Genomic DNA, 21,687 nt, shown 5'->3' with positions numbered 1-21,687 from the left:
TTGCAAAACTTAAAAAAAAAACATTTAAAAAAGTGGAATGAGGTGAAATGTAACGAGAAAAAGTTGCAATGTTGACACAAAGCTGCCATGCAGGCAGTTTTTTTTTTGCTTTTCTTTCCTTATTTTGCTTTTTTTGCCATTGTTTAAAAAAAAAAAGACAAAAAATCTATGTTATAATGAATTATTTACCTATTCATGGGTCCAATTACTTAAAAAATGTCACTTTAAAATGTTTTATGTAGAAAAAATATTGCATATATTGTGTGGTTGCCATATAAAAAAACATCAAAGTTTTCTTTGACAAAAGAGCATAAAAAAAATAATAGTTCAAACGTAAAATGGACAGATATATCTGAAATTGATCTCGTAACTTAAGTGTTGAAAGTAAAAAAAAAACCTAATAAAACTGTATCACTTTAAGAGTGGGGCACCTTTTGGATCCCAAATATATTTAGTGGGATTTTATTTAACATTTCACTGTGATTACTCAAAAATATTAAAGAATTAAAATCAATGGTGTCCTGCATTATTGATCTTTTAGGGCTCTAATTACTAAATAATTCAGTTTTACTATAAAAAACAAAGTTGTCTTTGACAGAAAAGGCATAAGACCTTTTTTTTTTTACTTTATATCAACCTCAAGTTGATAGAGATTTACTGTAAGCGTTTAATAAAAGATAATAATAATAATTTGACTTATTTTTAACATTTTAATGACAGACCCTTTATGGTCTATGGGAGCCCTAAAGGTTAAAAAAAAATCCATATATTTTATTATGGTTTGAAAACGCAGGCTTCTCTGAGGGTGAGATAACTCCTGGAAATGACTGTCTTAGAATGGTTCAAAGGTATAGACGTGTGTGTCCAAGTTAAAGGAAACATCTTCTTCTAATGGATTTATTACAATCTTTGCAAGCTGGGTAACGACACAAACCTATGCAGGCTATATTACATACAGATAATATGTCATGACAAATGTAGATATAAATGATATACACAGACGACATAAGTAAAGGAAATTAAATGAGCTCAAATATAGCTAAAAGTGAGGCATAATGATGCAATATGTACACACAGCTAGCCTAAAGAGCATGTTAGCATTGATTAGCTTGCAGTCATGCACTGACCAAATATGCCCGATTAGCACTCCAAACAAGTCAATAACATCAACAAAGCTCACCTTTGTGCATTCACGCACAGCATAAAACGTTTGGTTGACAAAATGAGACAAAGAAGGAGTGGTATAAAATGCATTCTTGCCAACCCTCCCGGTTTTACCGGGAGACTCCCGGAATTCAGCCGAAGCTGGAGGCCACGCCCCCTCCAGCTCAATGCGGACCTGAGTGGGGACAGCGGCGACAGTCTGTTTTCACGTCCGCTTTCCCACGATATAAACAGCGTGCCTGCCCAATCACGTTATAACTGTAGAATGATCGAGGGCGAGTTCTTGGTTTCTTATGTGGGTTTATTGTTAGGCAGTTTCATTAACGTCCTCCCGGCGCGGTAACAACACACAACAACAGCAGTCACGTTTTCGTCTACCCTAAAGCAGTTCGTCCGCCGTAAACAGCAATGTTGTGACAGACACTCTTAAACAGGACAATACTGCCATCTACTGGATAGCCTCCGGAACACTGAAATTCAAGTATTTATTTTATTTATATGTATTATAAAATAAATAAATATGTATATATATATATATATATATATATATATATATATATACACTACCGTTCAAAAGTTTGGGGTCCCATTGAAATGTCCTTATTTTTTAAGGAAAAGCACTGTACTTTTCAATGAAGATAACTTTAAACTAGCCTTAACTTTAAAGAAATACACTCTATACATTGCTAATGTGGTAAATGACTAGTCTAGCTGCAAATGTCTGGTTTTTGGTGCAATATCTACATAGGTTTATAGAGGCCCATTTCCAGCAACTATCACTCCAGTGTTCTAATGGTACAATGTGTTTGCTCATTGGCTCAGAAGGCTAATGGATGATTAGAAAACCCTTGTGCAATCATGTTCACACATCTGAAAACAGTTTCGCTCGTTACAGAAGCTACAAAACTGACCTTCCTTTGAGCAGATTGAGTTTCTGGAGCATCACATTTGTGGGGTCAATTAAACGCTCAAAATGGTCAGAAAAAGAGAACTTTCATCCGAAACTTGACAGTCTATTCTTGTTCTTAGAAATGAAGGCTATTCCACAAAATTGTTTGGGTGACCCCAAACTTTTGAACGGTAGTGTATATAGCTAGAATTCACTGAAAGTCAAGTATTTTCATACATATATATATATATATATATATATATATATATATATATATATATATATATATATATATATATATATATATATATATATATATATATATATATATATATATATATATATATATATATATATATATATATATATATATATATATATATATATATATATATATATATATATATATATATACATATATATATATATATATATATACATATATATATATATATATATATATATATATATATATATATATATATATATATATATATATATATATATATATATATATATGTATATATATATATATATATATGAAATACTCGAGTTGGTGAATTCTAGCTGTAAGTATACTCCTCCCCTCTTAACCACGCCCCCAACCACACCCCCGCCCCACCCCCGACCACGCCCCACCCCACCCACCACCTCCCGGAATCGGAGGTCTCAAGGTTGGCAAGTATGATAAAATGTGTCTTTTTCTGGCATCGTTGAAGAAAGTTATACATGTGAACAAACTATGGTGAGTTCAAGGACCGGCAAAATTAGTGGGACAAAACGCCGCTCGCCAAATAGTCTCATCAGAGAAGCATGTTTAAAATAAACAGTGGGATTTCTAACAATTAGGGAGGTTTATGTCATGTTGTCCTCCTACAGAAACCCTATTAAAACAAATATATATTTTTTCCCCCCAATCTTTTTCTATTTTCCTACATTTTTTAAAAAGCTCGAGGGAGCCACTAGGGCGGCGCTAAAGAGCCACAGGTTGCAGACCCCCTTCACTAGAGCATGGAAGACCCCAAAATGTGCTTTTTTATTTGGTGAACGACCTGTCCTCACGGCCACATCTTTTATGCCACTGTCATGTGTTTCGGTGAAAACGTTGACACACATGTCCTCTCTCAGAAAATGTCACTTTTATGGAGGTCATGTGTCCCATGTGGCTTCTGGTGGCCCTGAAAGACAAAAAAGTCAGCTGATGCTCTCATTGACTCCAATGTTAGACGTCGGCGCCAAAAAACACAAAAACACAACATTTCTTATTTTTCTACTCGCTCTAACTCGGCCATTTCTCCACTTTTTGGACATCTGAGAACACCGGAATATTGCTCAAAGCCTTGAGGCGCTCGAGGTTTTTACGAAAAGTCGATACCTCTAAATGTTTGCCCACAATCAGACATTGTTCGGCATGAAGTTTTTCAACAAATTCTACATAAACTGTTGTCATTGTGTAATAGTGGCAGGTTCATCTAATTACATGAAGTCACGTGACAGCCCCTCCCCTCAGGTATTTTAGTCTAGTGTTTGTACAGGGCCGTAACTAACACTTCAATGGGCACACAACATACACAGACAACAGACCCCCCCCCCCAAAAAAAAATCCTGTTTTTCCCGAAATTCCAGGAATTCCAAAATACCATTTGTCAATTCAAAATATTATTACTTCAACATTTCTCGACCAATGTAAAAAAATTCCAACACCAACCATTCACCATTCATCAATCATTCACAGTTTTTTTTGCATTTTCCCAAAAATTCCCGCTTTTCCTGAAAATTCCATGAAATTCCCATTGAAAAGAATGGGACATTTTTGGGAGTTCCACAACTCCCCCATTTTTTATCCAATTCGAACCGTTCCAACTTCAAAATATTCAGCGTGTTCAGGAATTGGGTGCTCTTTCTCAACAATTATAACAAAAATTCCAGGATTTCCTAGAATTTTCAGTTTTCAGGGACATTTTCCCCATTCAAAATGAATTATCCATTTTTAAAATTCCACAATTCCCACATTTTTCAACCGATTCAAACCATTCCACCTTCAACACATTCCACTCATCCTGGAAATTCAAACTACTATTTTTCTATCTTCAACAAATTTCCAGGAATTCCTGTTTTTTTTCTAACCTTATTTCCAACCCTTTTTTAGTGTGACTACTCCTTTCACATTTTTCAACCCACTTCAAGCGTTCCACTGTCAAAACATTCCTCTTAGTCAGGACAAAAAAACAAGTTGGTTTAAGAACTTCAAAAATTCCCGATTTTCCCGAAATTCCATAATACCATTTTTTAATTAAACAAATATTACTACTTCAACATTTCTTGACCGATTTAAACAATTCCAACACCAACCAATTCAGCTCATTCAGGGCATTTATGCTCCTAATCATTTTTTTTTTAATTCCTGCTTTTCCCAACATTTCCAAATTTCCAGGAAGTCCCCATTGAAATGAATAGGATATTTTTCAAAGTTCCACAACTCCCACATTTTTTATCCGAATCAAACCGTTCCAACTTCAAAATATTCAGCCTTTTCAGGAATTGTGTGCTCTATTTCAACAATTATACCAAAAATTCCAGGATTTCGTAGAATTCTCAGTTTTCAGGGACATTTTCCCCATTTAACTTCCACAATTCCCATATTTTTCAACCGATTCAAACCATTCCACCTTCAACACATTCCACTCATCCTGGAAATTCAAACTACTATTTTTCCACGTTCAACAAATTTCCAGGAATTCCTATTTTTATTCTAACCTTATTTCCAACCTTTTTTAGTGTGACGACTACGTTTACATTTTTCAACCCACTTCAAGCGTTCCACTGTGAAAACATTCCTCTTAGTCAGGACAAAAAAACTAGTTGGTTTAAGAACTTGAAAAATTCCCGATTTTCCCGAAATTCCATAATACCATTTTTTAATTAAAGAAATATTACTACTTCAACATTTCTTGACCGATTTAAACAATTCCAACACCAACCAATTCAGCTCATTCAGGACATTTATGCTCCTAATCATTTTTTTTTTTTAATCCTGCTTTTCTCCAACATTCCCAAATTTCCAGGAAGTCCCCATTGAAATGAATAGGACATGTTTCAAAGTTCCACAACTCCCACATTTTTTATCCGAATCAAACTGTTCTAACTTCAAAATATTCAGCCTGTTCAGGAATTGTGTGCTCTCTTTCAAAAATTACAACAAAATTCCAGGATTTCCTAGAATTCTTAGTTTTCAGGGACATTTTCACCATTCAAAATGAATTATCCATTTTTCAAAATTCCACAATTCCCACATTTTTCAACCGATTTAAACCATTCGACCTTCAACACATTCAATTCATCCTGGAACTTCAAACTACTATTTTTCCACCTTCAACACATTTCCAGGAATTCCTGTTTTTTTCCAACCTTATTTCCAACCTTTTTTAGTGTGATGACTCCTTTCACATTTTTCAACCCACTTCAAGCGTTCCACTGTCAAAACATTCCTCTTAGTCAGGACAAAAAAACAAGTTGGTTTAAGAACTTGAAAAATTCCCGATTTTCCCGAAATTCCATAATACCATTTTTCAATTAAAAAATGTTTACTACTTCAACATTTCTTGACCGATTTAAACAATTCCAACACCAACCAATTCAGCTCATTCAGGACATTTATGCTCCTAATCATTTTTTTTTTTAAATCCTGCTTTTCTCCAACATTCCCAAATTTCCAGGAAGTCCCCATTGAAATGAATAGGACATGTTTCAAAGTTCCACAACTCCCACATTTTTTATCCGAATCAAACTGTTCTAACTTCAAAATATTCAGCCTGTTCAGGAATTGTGTGCTCTCTTTCAAAAATTACAACAAAATTCCAGGATTTCCTAGAATTCTTAGTTTTCAGGGACATTTTCACCATTCAAAATGAATTATCCATTTTTCAAAATTCCACAATTCCCACATTTTTCAACCGATTTAAACCATTCGACCTTCAACACATTCAATTCATCCTGGAACTTCAAACTACTATTTTTCCACCTTCAACACATTTCCAGGAATTCCTGTTTTTTTCCAACCTTATTTCCAACCTTTTTTAGTGTGATGACTCCTTTCACATTTTTCAACCCACTTCAAGCGTTCCACTGTCAAAACATTCCTCTTAGTCAGGACAAAAAAACAAGTTGGTTTAAGAACTTGAAAAATTCCCGATTTTCCCGAAATTCCATAATACCATTTTTCAATTAAAAAATGTTTACTACTTCAACATTTCTTGACCGATTTAAACAATTCCAACACCAACCAATTCAGCTCATTCAGGACATTTATGCTCCTAATCATTTTTTTTTTTTTAATCCTGCTTTTCTCCAACATTCCCAAATTTCCAGGAAGTCCCCATTGAAATGAATAGGACATGTTTCAAAGTTCCACAACTCCCACATTTTTTATCCGAATCAAACTGTTCTAACTTCAAAATATTCAGCCTGTTCAGGAATTGTGTGCTCTCTTTCAAAAATTACAACAAAATTCCAGGATTTCCTAGAATTCCTAGTTTTCAGGGACATTTTCACCATTCAAAATGAATTATCCATTTTTCAAAATTCCACAATTCCCACATTTTTCAACCGATTCAAACCATTCGACCTTCAACACATTCAATTCATCCTGGAACTTCAAACTACTATTTTTCCACCTTCAACACATTTCCAGGAATTCCTGTTTTTTTCTAACCTTATTTCCAACCTTTTTTAGTGCGACGACTCCTTTCACATTTTTCAACCCACTTCAAGCGTTCCACTGTCAAAACATTCCTCTTAGTCAGGACAAAAAACAAGTTGGTTTAAGAACTTGAAAAATTCCCGGTTTTCCCGAAATTGCGTAATACCATTTTTCAATTAAACAAATATTACTACTTCAACATTTCTTGCCCGATTTAAACAATTCCAACACCAACCAATTCAGCTCATTCAGGGCATTTATGCTCCTAATAATTTTTTTTTTTTAATTCCTGCTTTTCCCAACATTTCCAAATTTCCAGGAAGTCCCCATTGAAATGAATAGGATATTTTTCAAAGTTCCACAACTCCCACATTTTTTATCCGAATCAAACCGTTCTAACTTCAAAATATTCAGCCTTTTCAGGAATTGTGTGCTCTATTTCAACAATTATACCAAAAATTCCAGGATTTCGTAGAATTCTCAGTTTTCAGGGACATTTTCCCCATTTAACTTCCACAATTCCCATATTTTTCAACCGATTCAAACCATTCCACCTTCAACACATTCCACTCATCCTGGAAATTCAAACTACTATTTTTCCACGTTCAACAAATTTCCAGGAATTCCTATTTTTTTTCTAACCTTATTTCCAACCTTTTTTAGTGTGATGACTACGTTTACATTTTTCAACCCACTTCAAGCGTTCCACTGTGAAAACATTCCTCTTAGTCAGGACAAAAAAACTAGTCGGTTTAGGAACTTGAAAAATTCCCGATCTTCCCGAAATTCCATAATACCATTTTTTAATTAAACAAATATTACTACTTCAACATTTCTTGACCGATTTAAACAATTCCAACACCAACCAATTCAGCTCATTCAGGACATTTATGCTCCTAATCATTTTTTTTTTTTAATCCTGCTTTTCTCCAACATTCCCAAATTTCCAGGAAGTCCCCATTGAAATGAATAGGACATGTTTCAAAGTTCCACAACTCCCACATTTTTTATCCGAATCAAACTGTTCTAACTTCAAAATATTCAGCCTGTTCAGGAATTGTGTGCTCTCTTTCAAAAATTACAACACAATTCCAGGATTTCCTAGAATTCTTAGTTTTCAGGGACATTTTCACCATTCAAAATGAATGATCCATTTTTCAAAATTCCACAATTCCCACATTTTTCAACCGATTTAAACCATTCGACCTTCAACACATTCAATTCATCCTGGAACTTCAAACTACTATTTTTCCACCTTCAACACATTTCCAGGAATTCCTGTTTTTTTCTAACCTTATTTCCAACCTTTTTTAGTGCGACGACTCCTTTCACATTTTTCAACCCACTTCAAGCGTTCCACTGTCAAAACATTCCTCTTAGTCAGGACAAAAAAACAAGTTGGTTTAAGAACTTGAAAAATTCCCGGTTTTCCCGAAATTGCGTAATACCATTTTTCAATTAAAAAATGTTTACTACTTCAACATTTCTTGCCCGATTTAAACAATTCCAACACCAACCAATTCAGCTCATTCAGGGCATTTATGCTCCTAATCATTTTTTTTTTAATTCCTGCTTTTCCCAACATTTCCAAATTTCCAGGAAGTCCCCATTGAAATGAATAGGATATTTTTCAAAGTTCCACAACTCCCACATTTTTTATCCGAATCAAACCGTTCTAACTTCAAAATATTCAGCCTTTTCAGGAATTGTGTGCTCTATTTCAACAATTATACCAAAAATTCCAGGATTTCGTAGAATTCTCAGTTTTCAGGGACATTTTCCCCATTTAACTTCCACAATTCCCATATTTTTCAACCGATTCAAACCATTCCACCTTCAACACATTCCACTCATCCTGGAAATTCAAACTACTATTTTTCCACGTTCAACAAATTTCCAGGAATTCCTATTTTTTTTCTAACCTTATTTCCAACCTTTTTTAGTGTGACGACTACGTTTACATTTTTCAACCCACTTCAAGCGTTCCACTGTCAAAACATTCCTCTTAGTCAGCACAAAAAAACTAGTCGGTTTAAGAACTTGAAAAATTCCCGATTTTCCCGAAATTCCATAATACAATTTTTTAATTAAACAAATATTACTACTTCAACATTTCTTGACCGATTTAAACAATTCCAACACCAACCAATTCGGCTCATTTAGGACATTTATGCTCCTAATCAATTTTTAAAAAAAAATCCTGCTTTTCTCCAACATTCCCAAATTTCCAGGATGTCCCCATTGAAATGAATAGAACATTTTTCAAAGTTCCACAACTCCCACATTTTGTATCCGAATCAAACTGTTCTAACTTCAAAATATTCAGCCTGTTCAGGAATTGTGTGCTCTCTTTCAACAATTATAACAAACATTCCAGGATTTCCTAGAATTCTCAGTTTTCAGGGACATTTTTCCCATTCAAAATGAATTATCCATTTTTGTTCAGTGTCTGAATATTTATGTAAATGTCATTTTTTAAACTTTTTTTTTTTAATACATTTGCAAAAAAAATATTTCATAATTGAGGGTATTGTTTGTAGAATTTTGAGGACAAAAAATTATGTATTCTATTTTGGCTGAAACCGAAGAATAAGTGAAGTTCTGTGAATATTTTCTGGATGCAATGTAGGAAGTTCACATGTAGACATTTACAGTATGAACATCTCACTTACAGTATGAACATCTCACTTACAGTATGAACATCTTACAGTATGAACATCTCACTTACAGTATGAACATCTTACAGTATGAACATCTCACTTACAGTATGAACATCTCACTTACAGTATGAACATCTCACAGTATGAACATCTCACTTACAGTATGAACATCTTACTTACAGTATGAACATCTCACTTACAGTATGAACATTTTACAGTATGAACATCTCACTTACAGTATGAACATCTTACAGTATGAACATCTCACTTACAGTATGAACATCTCACAGTATGAACATCTCACTTACAGTATGAACATCTTACAGTATGAACATCTCACTTACAGTATGAACATCTTACTTACAGTATGAACATCTCACTTACAGTATGAACATCTTACAGTATGAACATCTTACTTACAGTATGAACATCTCACTTACAGTATGAACATTTTACAGTATGAACATCTCACTTACAGTATGAACATCTCACAGTATGAACATCTCACTTACAGTATGAACATCTCACAGTATGGACATCTTACTTACAGTATGAACATCTCACTTACAGTATGAACATTTTACAGTATGAACATCTCACTTACAGTATGAACATCTCACTTACAGTATGAACATCTTACAGTATGAACATCTCACTTACAGTATGAACATATTACAGTATGAACATCTTACAGTATGAACATCTCACTTACAGTATGAACATTTTACGGTATGAACATCTCACTTACAGTATGAACATATTACAGTATGAACATCTTACAGTATGAACATCTCACTTACAGTATGAACATATTACAGTATGAACATCTCACTTACAGTATGAACATATTACAGTATGAACATCTTACAGTATGAACATCTCACTTACAGTATGAACAGCTTACAGTATGAACATCTCATTTACAGTATGAACATCTCACTTACAGTATGAACATCTTACAGTATGAACATCTTACTTACAGTATGAACATCTTACTTACAGTATGAACAGCTTACAGTATGAACATCTCACTTACAGTATGAACATCTCACAGTATGAACATCTCACTTACAGTATGAACATCTTACAGTATGAACATCTCACTTACAGTATGAACATCTCACAGTATGGACATCTTACTTACAGTATGAACATCTCACTTACAGTATGAACATTTTACAGTATGAACATCTCACTTACAGTATGAACATCTCACTTACAGTATGAACATTTTACAGTATGAACATCTCACTTACAGTATGAACATCTTACAGTATGAACATCTCACTTACAGTATGAACATATTACAGTATGAACATCTTACAGTATGAACATCTCACTTACAGTATGAACATTTTACGGTATGAACATCTCACTTACAGTATGAACATATTACAGTATGAACATCTTACAGTATGAACATCTCACTTACAGTATGAACATATTACAGTATGAACATCTCACTTACAGTATGAACATATTACAGTATGAACATCTTACAGTATGAACATCTCACTTACAGTATGAACAGCTTACAGTATGAACATCTCATTTACAGTATGAACATCTCACTTACAGTATGAACATCTTACAGTATGAAAATCTTACTTACAGTATGAACATCTTACTTACAGTATGAACAGCTTACAGTATGAACATCTCACTTACAGTATGAACATCTTACTTACAGTATGAACATCTCACTTACAGTATGAACATCTTACTTACAGTATGAACATCTTACAGTATGAACATCTTACTTACAGTATGAACATCTTACTTACAGTATGAACATATTACAGTATGAACATCTTACAGTATGAACATCTCACTTACAGTATGAACATCTTACTTACAGTATGAACAGCTTACAGTATGAACATCTCACTTACAGTATGAACATCTTACAGTATGAACACCTCACTTAGAGTATGAACAAAATGTATTCTTCAAGCTGCTCTTCCATCTGCTCTCTGTGTTTGTCCTTTGCAAAAGTGGCCCCAATCTCGTCGGGCCCTCAGAGGATGTCGCGCTCCAACAGCATCGGGCCCCCTAGTGACTCCGCCTGCGAGCTGTTTGGCTCCTCCCCCCTGGGCAGCAGCATGTCCCTGGCCGACAGGCCCAAGAGCATGATGCGTTCAGGGTCTTTCCGGGAACCGGCAGACGACGGTACGTCCCACAAAAGTATTACCTTCTGTGGCAACGTCCATTTTCATGAGAAAGTGTTTGCAAAGTTAACATTTACATAATTTAATTATACACAACACGTGTTTTTAATAATGTTCTCATACTTTTTATAGTGCACGGATCCGTTCTCTCTTTGGAGTCCAACGCTTCGTCCAACTACTCTGTGAGTAAATGAATGCAAACGATGAACATAAGTGTTATCTATTATTATTATTATTATTATTAATTAACTTTCAATGCTACACCAGCAACGATGTCACCACTTTTCTCTTTTCTGTGCTGTAAAGTGTTTAAACTTCTTCTTCTACTTCATCCTCTTATCTGCATCTTGTCACAATGCCTTCCTCAGACAGAGGACAAGGTCCAAGGAGAGGTGAGGCCAGTGTCCTTTTTCCTTCACCACCCATCAAACTTTACTCTGTCAACTCTTTTTTTTCTCCCATTTCATTATTTCAATTGTTTTTTTTTCTTTTTTCAACGCCTTTTTCTATTCTTCCAGACGTAGCTATCAGTCTATCTGTACACAACCTCTATTAGAAATCATCAATCGGCTGTATTTTCCGGGCTATGAGCGCATATAAGCCACACCCACTAAATTATATGGGTGAAAAAAACTAAATATTTTCCATATATAAGCCGCACCGCACTATAACTTTGTGAAATGAGTTATTTACACAGAAATATTCTGTAAATGTTTATGTACATACCTTAATTGTTTCCAAACAAGGCAGTAAAATGGATGAGCAAACAAAACAGAAGTCATGGTCAAGGAGCCACTAGCTGCGCAAGCTAGCTCTCCAATCAGCTAAACAGACTCCACACTGACGTTTTGGTAAATTTACTGAGGAATTTGTGAAACAATACAAAAAGAATGTAAGTTAATAATACTAACGCAGACACTTGTAAACCTGTTAGCATATTAGCTAATGCTAATGACGCTAGCTTGATTACATTACGATAGCAGGTACAAATATGCATGAAAACACTCCTACAGACATCACACATGGGACACTTTAGTGAGTAAGAATAGTTTTAGTTATATTGTAAAACTTACAAACGTTGCTTGGAGTGATGAATGAAGAATCCATACGAGTAGAAACGCTATGGACGGTTATGCTTTTCAGTTGAAGGCATTAAAACAGGAAGTCCATGGGACGCTTTAGTAAATAAGAATAGTTTTAGTTATATTGTAAAACTTACAAATGTTGCTTGGAGCGATGAATGAAGAATCCATACGAGTAGGAACGCTATGGACGGCTATACTTTTCAGTTGAAGGCATTAAAACAGGAAGTCCATGGGACGCTTTAGTAAGTGAGAATAGTTTTAGTTATATTGTAAAACTTACAAACGTTGCTTGGAGCGATGAATGAAGTATCCATACGAGTAGAAACGCTATGGACAGTTATACTTTTCAGTTGAAGGCATTAAAACAGGAAGTACATGGGACGCTTTAGTAAGTGAGAATAGTTTTAGTTATATTTTAAAACTTGCACATTTTGCTTGGAGCGACGAATGAAGAATACATACGAGTAGAAACGCTATGGAAGGATGTACTTTTCAGTTGAAGGCATTAAAACGTGAAGTACATGGGACGCTTTAGTAAGTAAGAATAGTTTTAGTTATATTGTAAAACTTACAAACGTTGCTTGGAGTGATGAATGAAGAATCCATACGAGTAGAAACGCTATGGACAGTTATACTTTTCAGTTGAAGGCATTAAAACAGGAAGTACATGGGACGCTTTAGTAAGTAAGAATAGTTTTAGTTATATTGTAAAACTTACAAACGTTGCTTGGAGTGATGAATGAAGAATACATACGAGTAGAAAAGCTATGGAAGGATGTACTTTTCAGTTGAAGGCATTAAAACGGGAAGTACATGGGACGCTTTAGTAAGTAAGAATAGTTTTAGTTATATTGTAAAACTTACAAACGTTGCTTGGAGCGATGAATGAAGAATACATACGAGTAGAAAAGCTATGGAAGGATGTACTTTTCAGTTGAAGGCATTAAAACGGGAAGTACATGGGACGCTTTAGTAAGTAAGAATAGTTTTAGTTATATTGTAAAAGTTACAAACGTTGCTTGGAGTGATGAATGAAGAATACATACGAGTAGAAACGCTATGGACAGTTATACTTTTCAGTTGAAGGCATTAAAACAGGAAGTACATGGGACGCTTTAGTAAGTAAGAATAGTTTTAGTTATATTGTAAAACTTACAAACGTTGCTTGGAGCGATGAATGAAGAATACATACGAGTAGAAACGCTATGGAAGGATGTACTTTTCAGTTGAAGGCATTAAAACGGGAAGTACATGGGACGCTTTAGTAAGTAAGAATAGTTTTAGTTATATTGTAAAACTTACAAACGTTGCTTGGAGTGATGAATGAAGAATCCATACGAGTAGAAACGCTATGGACAGTTATACTTTTCAGTTGAAGGCATTAAAACAGGAAGTACATGGGACGCTTTAGTAAGTAAGAATAGTTTTAGTTATATTGTAAAACTTACAAACATTGCTTGGAGCGACGAATGAAGAATACATACGAGTAGAAACGCTATGGACGGCTGTACTTTTCAGTTGAAGGCATTAAAACAGGAAGTCCATGGGACGCTTTAGTAAGTGAGAATAGTTTTAGTTATATTGTAAAACTTACAAACGTTGCTTGGAGCGATGAATGAAGTATCCATACGAGTAGAAACGCTATGGACGGTTATGGTTTTCAGTTGAAGGCATTAAAACAGGAAGTACATGGGACGCTTTAGTAAGTGAGAATAGTTTTAGTTATATTTTAAAACTTGCACATTTTGCTTGGAGCGACGAATGAAGAATACATACGAGTAGAAACGCTATGGACGGCTGTACTTTTCAGTTGAAGGCATTAAAACGGGAAGTACATGGGACGCTTTAGTAAGTAAGAATAGTTTTAGTTATATTGTAAAACTTACAAACGTTGCTTGGAGCGATGAATGAAGAATACATACGAGTAGAAACGCTATGGACGGTTACACTTTTCAGTTCGGGTGCATTAAACAGGAAGTACATTTTCAAGCTGCAGCAACTGCAGTGAGCAAACTCGTCCAAAAGATGGCGGCCATGGCACAAACAAATTGTATCTTCTCAACGTATTTTTTGGGGATTCTTTGTTTTTTGGCCTAAAACGAAGAAAAACACATATATTAGCCGCGCCGTCTTATAAAATGTTCAAAGTGTAAGAAAAAAGCAGTGGCTCGTAGTCCGGAATTTACGGTGAATTCTATTAGAAAGTTTGAAAAGGAGTTTTGGTTTATTTCTAAATCTCATGTTGGTCTTATTGATGACATAATCATCTCATTTGCATAACCAACCTTGATACAGTACATTAGCACAGGGGTCCCTAAACCTTTTAACTCAAGGGCCACATTGGGTTAAGATCCAGATGTCAAGTGGTCTTCGTCAGCGGCACGTGTCCGGACAAAGACCAGAAGGCGGGCTCACATTACACCAGTTTTAAAATCCGTGCGTTGGCTCCCTGTGTGTTGCCGGGTTCCGTTCAGAGACCCCCTGCTGTGAAACTCAAACTATCAGACTTGTTTTCAGTCCCAAACATTTTCCACTGGTGCATTTGTCATTTGGTATTTCCAGGTGTGTTGTGAGGAGCAGACATGTTTGTGTCTCGTGAAGACCACTAGAAGTCTCGCTGAGGTGACTTGTCATGTTTGTCCGCAGCAAATCCGCAGCCTAAGACGTGAGCTGGAGTCTTCACAGGAAAAAGTGGCCGACTTGACCATCCAGCTGACTGCTAACGTGAGTACTGGACCCTAGAACTCGTGCACTTTGACCCCAGACTGACACTTTGTCATGTAAGACTTAATCATGTAGGACTTTGTCATGTAGGACTTTGTCATGTTGGATTTTGTCATGTTAAACTTTGTCATGTAGGACTTTGTCATGTAGGACTTTGTCATGTAAGACTTAATCATGTAGGACTTTGTCATGTTGGACTTTGTCATGTTGGACTTTGTCATGTTAAACTTTGTCATGTAGGACTTTGTCATGTAGGACTTTGTCATGTTGGACTTTGTCATGTTAAACTTTGTCATGTAGGACTTTGTCATGTTGGACTTTGTCATGTAGGACTTTGTCATGTAGGACTTTGTCATGTTGGACTTTGTCATGTAGGACTTTGTCATGTTGGACTTTGTCATGTTAAACTTTGTCATGTAGGACTTTGTCATGTAGGACTTTGAACTTTGTCATGTAGAACGTTGTGATGTTGGACTTTGTCATGTTGGACTTTGTCATGTAGGACTTTGTCATGTTGGACTTTGTCATGTTGGACTTTGTCATGTTTGACTTTGTCGTGTAGGACTTTGTCATGTTGGACTTTGTCATGTTGGACTTTGTCATGTTTGACTTTGTCGTTTAGGACTTTGTCATAATGGACTTTGTCATGTAGGACTTTGTCAGGTTGGACTTTGTTATGTAGGACTTTGTCATGTTGGACTTTGTTATGTAGGACTTTGTCATGTAGGACTTTGTCATGTAGGTGTTTGTCATGTTGGACTTTTTCATGTAGGACTTTGTCATGTAGGACTTTGTCATGTAGGTCTTTGTGATGTTTGACTTTGTCGTGTAGGACTTTGTCATGTAGGACTTTGTCATGTTGGACTTTGTTATGTAGGACTTTGTCATGTTGGACTTTGTCATGTAGGACTTTGTCATGTAGGTGTTTGTCATGTTGGACTTTGTCATGTAGGACTTTGTCATGTAGGTGTTTGTCATGTTGGACTTTGTCATGTAGGTCTTTGTGATGTTTGACTTTGTTGTGTAGGACTTTGTCATGTAGGACTTTGTCATGTTGGACTTTGTTATGTAGGACTTTGTCATGTTGGACTTTGTCATGTAGGACTTTGTCATGTAGGACTTTGTCATGTTGGACTGTGTCATGTAGGTGTTTGTCATGTTGGACTTTGTCATGTAGGACTTTGTCATGTAGGACTTTGTCATGTTGGACTTTGTCATGTAGGACTTTGTCATGTTAAACTTTGTCATGTAGAACTTTGTCATGTAGGACTTTGTCATGTAAGACTTTGTCATGTTGGACTTTGTCATGTAGGACTTTGTCATGTTGGACTTTGTCATGTTAAACTTTGTCATGTAGGACTTTGTCATGTTGGACTTTGTCATGTAGGACTTTGTTATGTTGGACTTTGTCATGTTGGACTTTGTCATGTAGGACTTTGTCATGTAGGACTTTTTCATGTTAAACTTTGTCATGTAGGACTTTGTCATGTTGGACTTTGTCATGTTGGACTTTGTCATGTAGGTCTTTGTCTTGTTGGACTTTGTCGTGTAGGACTTTGTCATGTAGGACTTTGTCATTTAGGACTTTGTCATGTTGGACTTTGTCATGTAGGACTTTGTTATGTTGGACTTTGTCATGTTTGACTTTGTCATGTAGGACTTTGTCATGTTGGACTTTGTTATGTTGGACTTTGTCATGTTGGACTTTGTCATGTAGGACTTTGTCATGTTAGACTTTGTCATGTAGGACTTTGTCATGTAAGACTTTGTCATGTTGGACTTTGTCATGTTAAACTTTGTCATGTTGGACTTTGTCATGTAGGACTTTGTTATGTTGGACTTTGTCATGTTGGACTTTGTCATGTAGGACTTTGTCATGTAGGACTTTTTCATGTTAAACTTTGTCATGTAGGACTTTGTCATGTTGGACTTTGTCATGTTGGACTTTGTCATGTAGGTCTTTGTCTTGTTGGACTTTGTCGTGTAGGACTTTGTCATTTAGGACTTTGTCATGTTGGACTTTGTCATGTAGGACTTTGTTATGTTGGACTTTGTCATGTTGGACTTTGTCATGTAGGACTTTGTCATGTTGGACTTTGTTATGTCGGACTTTGTCATGTTGGACTTTGTCATGTAGGACTTTGTCATGTAGGTCTTTGTGATGTTTGACGTTGTCGTGTAGGACTTTGTCATGTAGGACTTTGTCATGTTGGACTTTGTTATGTAGGACTTTGTCATGTAGGACTTTGTCATGTTGGACTTTGTCATGTTGGACTTTGTCATGTAGGACTTTGTCATGTAGGTGTTTGTCATGTTGGACTTTGTCATGTAGGACTTTGTCATGTAGGTGTTTGTCATGTTGGACTTTGTCATGTAGGTCTTTGTGATGTTTGACTTTGTTGTGTAGGACTTTGTCATGTAGGACTTTGTCATGTTGGACTTTGTTATGTAGGACTTTGAAATGTTGGACTTTGTCATGTTGGACTTTGTCATGTAGGACTTTGTCCTGTAGGACTTTGTCATGTTGGACTGTGTCATGTAGGTGTTTGTCATGTTGGACTTTGTCATGTAGGACTTTGTCATGTAGGACTTTGTCATGTAGGACTTTGTCATGTTGGACTTTGTCATGTAGGACTTTGTCATGTTAAACTTTGTCATGTAGAACTTTGTCATGTAGGACTTTGTCATGTTGGACTTTGTCATGTTGGACTTTGTCATGTAGGACTTTGTCATGTTGGACTTTGTCATGTTAAACTTTGTCATGTAGGACTTTGTCATGTTGGACTTTGTCATGTAGGACTTTGTTATGTTGGACTTTGTCATGTTGGACTTTGTCATGTAGGACTTTGTCATGTAGGACTTTTTCATGTTAAACTTTGTCATGTAGGACTTTGTCATGTTGGACTTTGTCATGTTGGACTTTGTCATGTAGATCTTTGTCTTGTTGGACTTTGTCGTGTAGGACTTTGTCATGTAGGACTTTGTCATTTAGGACTTTGTCATGTTGGACTTTGTCATGTAGGACTTTGTTTTGTTGGACATTGTCATGTTTGACTTTGTCATGTAGGACTTTGTCATATTGGACTTTGTTATGTTGGACTTTGTCATGTTGGACTTTGTCATGTAGGACTTTGTCATGTTAGACTTTGTCATGTAGGACTTTGTCATGTAAGACTTTGTCATGTTGGACTTTGTCATGTTAAACTTTGTCATGTTGGACTTTGTCATGTAGGACTTTGTTATGTTGGACTTTGTCATGTTGGACTTTGTCATGTAGGACTTTGTCATGTAGGACTTTTTCATGTTAAACTTTGTCATGTAGGACTTTGTCATGTTGGACTTTGTCATGTTGGACTTTGTCATGTAGGTCTTTGTCTTGTTGGACTTTGTCGTGTAGGACTTTGTCATTTAGGACTTTGTCATGTTGGACTTTGTCATGTAGGACTTTGTTATGTTGGACTTTGTCATGTTGGACTTTGTCATGTAGGACTTTGTCATGTTGGACTTTGTTATGTCGGACTTTGTCATGTTGGACTTTGTCATGTAGGACTTTGTCATGTAGGTCTTTGTGATGTTTGACTTTGTCGTGTAGGACTTTGTCATGTAGGACTTTGTCATGTTGGACTTTGTTATGTAGGACTTTGTCATGTAGGACTTTGTCATGTTGGACTTTGTCATGTTGGACTTTGTCATGTAGGACTTTGTCATGTAGGTGTTTGTCATGTTGGACTTTGTCATGTAGGACTTTTTCATGTAGGTGTTTGTCATGTTGGACTTTGTCATGTAGGTCTTTGTGATGTTTGACTTTGTTGTGTAGGACTTTGTCATGTAAGACTTTGTCATGTTGGACTTTGTTATGTAGGACTTTGTCATGTTGGACTTTGTCATGTTGGACTTTGTCATGTAGGACTTTGTCATGTAGGACTTTTTCATGTTAAACTTTGTCATGTAGGACTTTGTCATGTTGGACTTTGTCATTTTGGACTTTGTCATGTAGGTCTTTGTCTTGTTGGACTTTGTCGTGTAGGACTTTGTCATGTAGGACTTTGTCATTTAGGACTTTGTCATGTTGGACTTTGTCATGTAGGACTTTGTTATGTTGGACTTTGTCATGTTGGACTTTGTCATGTAGGACTTTGTCATGTTGGACTTTGTTATGTTGGACTTTGTCATGTTGGACTTTGTCATGTAGGACTTTGTCATGTTGGACTTTGTCATGTAGGACTTTGTCATGTAAGACTTTGTCATATTGGACTTTGTCATGTTAAACTTTGTCATGTAGGACTTTGTCATGTTGGACTTTGTCATGTAGGACTTTGTTATGTTGGACTTTGTCATGTTGGACTTTGTCATGTAGGACTTTGTCATGTAGGTCTTTGTGATGTTTGACTTTGTCGTGTAGGACTTTGTCATGTAGGACTTTGTCATGTTGGACTTTGTTATGTAGGACTTTGTCATGTAGGACTTTGTCATGTTGGACTTTGTCATGTTGGACTTTGTCATGTAGGACTTTGTCATGTAGGTGTTTGTCATGTTGGACTTTGTCATGTAGGACTTTGTCATGTAGGTGTTTGTCATGTTGGACTTTGTCATGTAGGTCTTTGTGATGTTTGACTTTGTTGTGTAGGACTTTGTCATGTAGGACTTTGTCATGTTGGACTTTGTTATGTAGGACTTTGTCATGTTGGACTTTGTCATGTTGGACTTTGTCATGTAGGACTTTGTCATGTAGGACTTTTTCATGTTAAACTTTGTCATGTAGGACTTTGTCATATTGGACTTTGTCATTTTGGACTTTGTCATGTAGGTCTTTGTCTTGTTGGACTTTGTCGTGTAGGACTTTGTCATGTAGGACTTTGTCATTTAGGACTTTGTCATGTTGGACTTTGTCATGTAGGACTTTGTTATGTTGGACTTTGTCATGTTGGACTTTGTCATGTAGGACTTTGTCATGTTGGACTTTGTTATGTTGGACTTTGTCATGTTGGACTTTGTCATGTAGGACTTTGTCATGTTGGACTTTGTCATGTAGGACTTTGTCATGTAAGACTTTGTCATATTGGACTTTGTCATGTTAAACCTTGTCATGTAGGACTTTGTCATGTTGGACTTTGTCATGTAGGACTTTGTTATGTTGGACTTTGTCATGTTGGACTTTGTCATGTAGGACTTTGTCATGTAGGACTTTTTCATGTTAAACTTTGTCATGTAGGACTTTGTCATGTTGGACTTTGTCATGTTGGACTTTGTCATGTAGGTCTTTGTCTTGTTGCACTTTGTCGTGTAGGACTTTGTCATGTAGGACTTTGTCATTTAGGACTTTGTCATGTTGGACTTTGTCATGTAGGACTTTGTTATGTTGGACTTTGTCATGTTGGACTTTGTCATGTAGGACTTTGTCATGTTGGACTTTGTTATGTTGGACTTTGTCATGTTGGACTTTGTCATGTAGGACTTTGTCATGTTGGACTTTGTCATGTAGGACTTTGTCATGTAAGACTTTGTCATGTTGGACTTTGTCATGTTAAACTTTGTCATGTAGGACTTTGTCATGTTGGACTTTGTCATGTAGGACGTTGTTATGTTGAACTTTGTCATGTTGGACTTTGTCATGGAGGACTTTGTCATGTATGACTTTGTCATGTTGGACTTTGTCATGTTAAACTTTGTCATGTAGGACTTTGTCATGTTGGACTTTGTCATGTAGGACTTTGTCATGTAGGACTTTATCATGTTGGACTTTGTCATGTTAAACTTTGTCATGTAGGACTTTTTCATGTAGGACTTTGAACTTTGTCATGTAGAACGTTGTCATGTTGGATTTTGTCATGTTGGACTTTGTCATGTAGGACTTTGTCATGTTGGACTTTGTCATGTTGGACTTTGTCATGTTTGACTTTGTCGTGTAGGACTTTGTCATGTTGGACTTTGTCATGTTGGACTTTGTCATGTTTGACTTTGTCGTGTAGGACTTTGTCAAGTTGGACTTTGTCATGTAGGACTTTGTCATGTTGGACTTTGTTATGTAGGACTTTGTCATGTTGGACTTTGTTATGTAGGACTTTGTTATGTAGGACTTTGTCATATAGGACTTTGTCATGTTGGACTTTGTCATGTTGGACTTTGTCATATAGAACTTTGTCAAGTTGGACTTTGTCATGTTGGACTTTGTCATGTAGGACTTTGTCATGTTGGACTTTGTCATGTAGGACTTTATCTTGGACTTTGTCATGTTGGACTTTGTCATGTTGGACTTTGTCATGTAGGACTTTGTCATGTAGGATTTTGTCATGTTGGA

General features: G+C 36.0%; 1 protein-coding gene across 2 annotated transcripts in view; it reads left to right on the top strand.

Moving 5' to 3' along the window:
* The first annotated feature begins 11,412 nt into the window (after positions 1-11,412).
* Positions 11,413-21,687, top strand: part of LOC133655239 (neuron navigator 1-like) — a 55,959-nt gene continuing 45,684 nt past the window's right edge. For both annotated transcript variants that reach the window (XM_062055212.1, XM_062055211.1), the window contains exons 1-4: positions 11,413-11,581; positions 11,713-11,762; positions 11,949-11,972; positions 15,312-15,389. In XM_062055212.1, the coding sequence (XP_061911196.1) occupies positions 11,437-11,581; positions 11,713-11,762; positions 11,949-11,972; positions 15,312-15,389 (297 nt within the window). In that variant the 5' untranslated portion in view covers positions 11,413-11,436. The remainder of the gene's footprint in view (positions 11,582-11,712; positions 11,763-11,948; positions 11,973-15,311; positions 15,390-21,687) is intronic.

Source organism: Entelurus aequoreus, linkage group LG08 (assembly GCF_033978785.1).
Source record: "Entelurus aequoreus isolate RoL-2023_Sb linkage group LG08, RoL_Eaeq_v1.1, whole genome shotgun sequence".
NCBI classification, from domain to species: domain Eukaryota; kingdom Metazoa; phylum Chordata; class Actinopteri; order Syngnathiformes; family Syngnathidae; genus Entelurus; species Entelurus aequoreus.
This window is presented reverse-complemented; position numbering and strand designations above follow the sequence as displayed.